This window comes from Tupaia chinensis, unplaced genomic scaffold, assembly GCF_000334495.1.
Source record: "Tupaia chinensis unplaced genomic scaffold, TupChi_1.0 Scaffold000214_1, whole genome shotgun sequence".
NCBI classification, from domain to species: domain Eukaryota; kingdom Metazoa; phylum Chordata; class Mammalia; order Scandentia; family Tupaiidae; genus Tupaia; species Tupaia belangeri.
This window is the reverse complement of record NW_006159689.1, coordinates 1,894,553-1,897,220: the sequence shown is the minus strand read 5'-3', so window position 1 is coordinate 1,897,220 and position 2,668 is coordinate 1,894,553. Positions and strand designations below refer to the sequence as shown.

At 61.8% G+C, this 2,668-nt stretch overlaps 1 protein-coding gene across 1 annotated transcript in view; it reads right to left on the bottom strand.

Moving 5' to 3' along the window:
* Positions 1-2,668, bottom strand: part of ADAMTS2 (ADAM metallopeptidase with thrombospondin type 1 motif 2) — a 207,496-nt gene that overhangs the window by 17,654 nt on the left and 187,174 nt on the right. The window contains 2 exon segments of the mRNA XM_027771447.1: positions 1,196-1,276; positions 2,232-2,355. Of these exon segments, the coding sequence (XP_027627248.1) occupies positions 1,196-1,276; positions 2,232-2,355 (205 nt within the window).

The following is a 2,668-nucleotide window of genomic DNA, read 5'->3' as shown; positions in this document are numbered from 1 at the left end:
TGGTTCAGAGTGAGAGGCCGTCCCTGGCCGGTCCCCTGTGGTCCTGCCCAGGTCCCCACACAGGAAGCCTCCACACGGCGCCAGTACACAGCTTCTCTGACGCTCGCTCGCCTTTTCAGAGACAGATGCCCTCCTAGTGGAGTTGGGGCGGCAGTGCCTCCCTGTTAGAATTTCATGTTTTCCATTTGTTTAGGGCCAATGGCAGTAACTTTGCAAGAGGACAGTGATAAAAATGTCCTCGCGATATAAGGAGGGAGAATGGGTGTGCTGGCCCATGGGCGAGGGTGCCAACTGGACAGGCTGAGGGCCAGGCCGGGGAGGGGCTTGCCTGGGCCTCCCAGTGCACCCAGGATCACTACCGATTTTGGCCGTGTGGCTCCCCGGGAGTGGGAGATGGGGCAGGAGGGTGAGACCCCTGAGCAGGTCCCTGCAGGCTGGGTGAGCACGAAGTTGCAGACGGGGCTCCCGGGACACGGCACCAGAGCAGTTAGCGCGTCTAGATTCCAGAGCGGCCACTGCCCCTATTTCTTTTCTTTTTTTTTTTTTTTTTGAGAGGTTTTCGCTATAGGGCGTGTGCGCTCTCCAGACAGAGAGACACAGAGAGACAGAAAGCAGGAAATCACCCCCCAGGGGGGATGGCCACGCCGCAATCTCTTCTCCTCCATTCTCCTCTTGGGATCTTGGGCACGCACACACACGCGCCCGGCGTGAGTTTAAGCCACCGGGTCCAGGACGCGAACCGCGGTCGACTACGTGGGAGTCCAGCGACATAGCCATTACGCTAACTGCTGGTCCCCGCAGCCCCTATTTCAGGTGGGGTCTCTTAAATTTAAAACTGAGCTAATTAAAAATGAGAAGGCACATGACGTGAGCCCTCTGCTGGCTGCCAGGAGCCCCCGTTGCTGCGTATACCCAGGGTTCACCCGGGACCCTGCTGCCTGCAGTGGGAATGCGCCAGGAGCTGGGAGTCGCTGACTGCTGGCCGAGGTGGGGCCTCCCGTCTGGAACAGAAGTTCCTGCACAGCCCTGAGGGGAGCCTCTGATCTCCGGAAGTGGCCCCTGGAGAGGACTGCCAGGCGGCTAGGCCAAGGAGCAGGCTGAGCAGACTGGAGGTAGCTTTCCCACCAGGGCGGCACCCTGCCCGTCCTGGAACAGCCGGGTCTGGAGTGTTGCTGTGTCTGGCTCCGAGACTCACCCAGACGGTGGCTGGTGGCGTCTGCCTCCTGGATGAGCAGGTGTCTGGCTCCTGCGGGGATCTCAAACATCTTGATGTAACCTTTGGATGCAGGCAGGCAAGTGAGAAGGAGGACACCTATCAAACGCAGAACCCCGAGGAGGGGCCCCGCCCGCACAGGGCATTTCTGCTGTGGTCTCCGAAGGCCCTGGCCTCTCCCAGGCTCTGACCACCACCCACAGAGCACGGGACAGGAGAGCTGCATGTCTGAGCTGACTGCAGTCCAGGGCTGGAGAGACCTCCTGCCCAGCGTCCATGCATCTTCAAACCCCAGGCACTCCCTCAGCTTCCTCCATTGAAAATGGGTGGGAACCCAGCCCTGGGCGTGCATCTAGGTGCCCTGTCCAGGAGGGAGGCCCTCGGCAAGCTGCAGGCCCCTCTGGACCCCGGTGGCTTTATCTGCAAGCTGGACCCTCCAGTGCTCTGGTGCCAGCTCCAAGCACCTGACCTAAGGGCCTCCCCAGCACCGGCTCCAGAAGGGCTCACGGGCTGATTCTTCTAAGAGGGGTGAGCCATTTCAGAGATAGACAGCTGAGGTCCAGAGAGTCGGCCCACAGGCCTGCCCAGAGGGCCCAAGGCGGCGGGCACTGCCCAGGAACGGGGCTCACCAGAGGGGCTGCTTTCGCAGAGCCCTCCTCGCCCTAAGACCCGGGCTGCACTGACAGCCAGCTGAGAACAGGAGGGGTCGGGAGGAAGTGAGGGAGACAGGCCCACCGGGCAGTCCTGGGACACGGGGGAGGGGTGTCCGCCAGGCCCCTGGTCACTGACGACTTTGAAGGCCTGACCCATGCGTTCTCCGCCCTGACCTGTGACCTGGCTCCTCCTCCCCTCCCCATCCACTCTGACATCTGGCTCAGCCGCCCCTGACTTAGCAGCCTCCCCATCGGGCCCTCCCCGGCACCACCCCCAGGAACGGACGTGAGCCCACCGGGCTCCCGGGACAGTGTGGCCCATGCCCAGCCCACGGAGGCCCCAGGGGCGGGGGAGGGCAGCTCACCGTGCTTCTTGGGCGAGCGTGTGAAGGTGCCCTTGACCACCTTGCAGTGGGTGCTGTCCCCTCCGCACACGCCACACTTGTCCTGCTGCTTCCCGGAGCCGATCACCCCATCGCAGCCCACTTTCTGCAGGGGCAGGAGCACGTGAGATGCCTTCCCACGCGAGCCCGGGCCGGTCCCACCCCCGGTACCCCGGGGTCCCTGGCTCCTGTCCCCTCCTGCAGACCCTTTAAAAACTGTTTTAATAGTTTCTGTTTTCTTTTTAGTATTATTTATCTAGAACCATTATTTTACAATTTTGACCAGAGAGAGAGAGCAAGCCGCCGGGTCTGGAACTTGAACCACGGTCGGCCATGTAGAAGTCCAGCGCCCTAACCACCACACCACCTGCCGGCCCCATAGCAGTTCTTCACCCAGGGCAAGAGACTGGGCTTTGTGC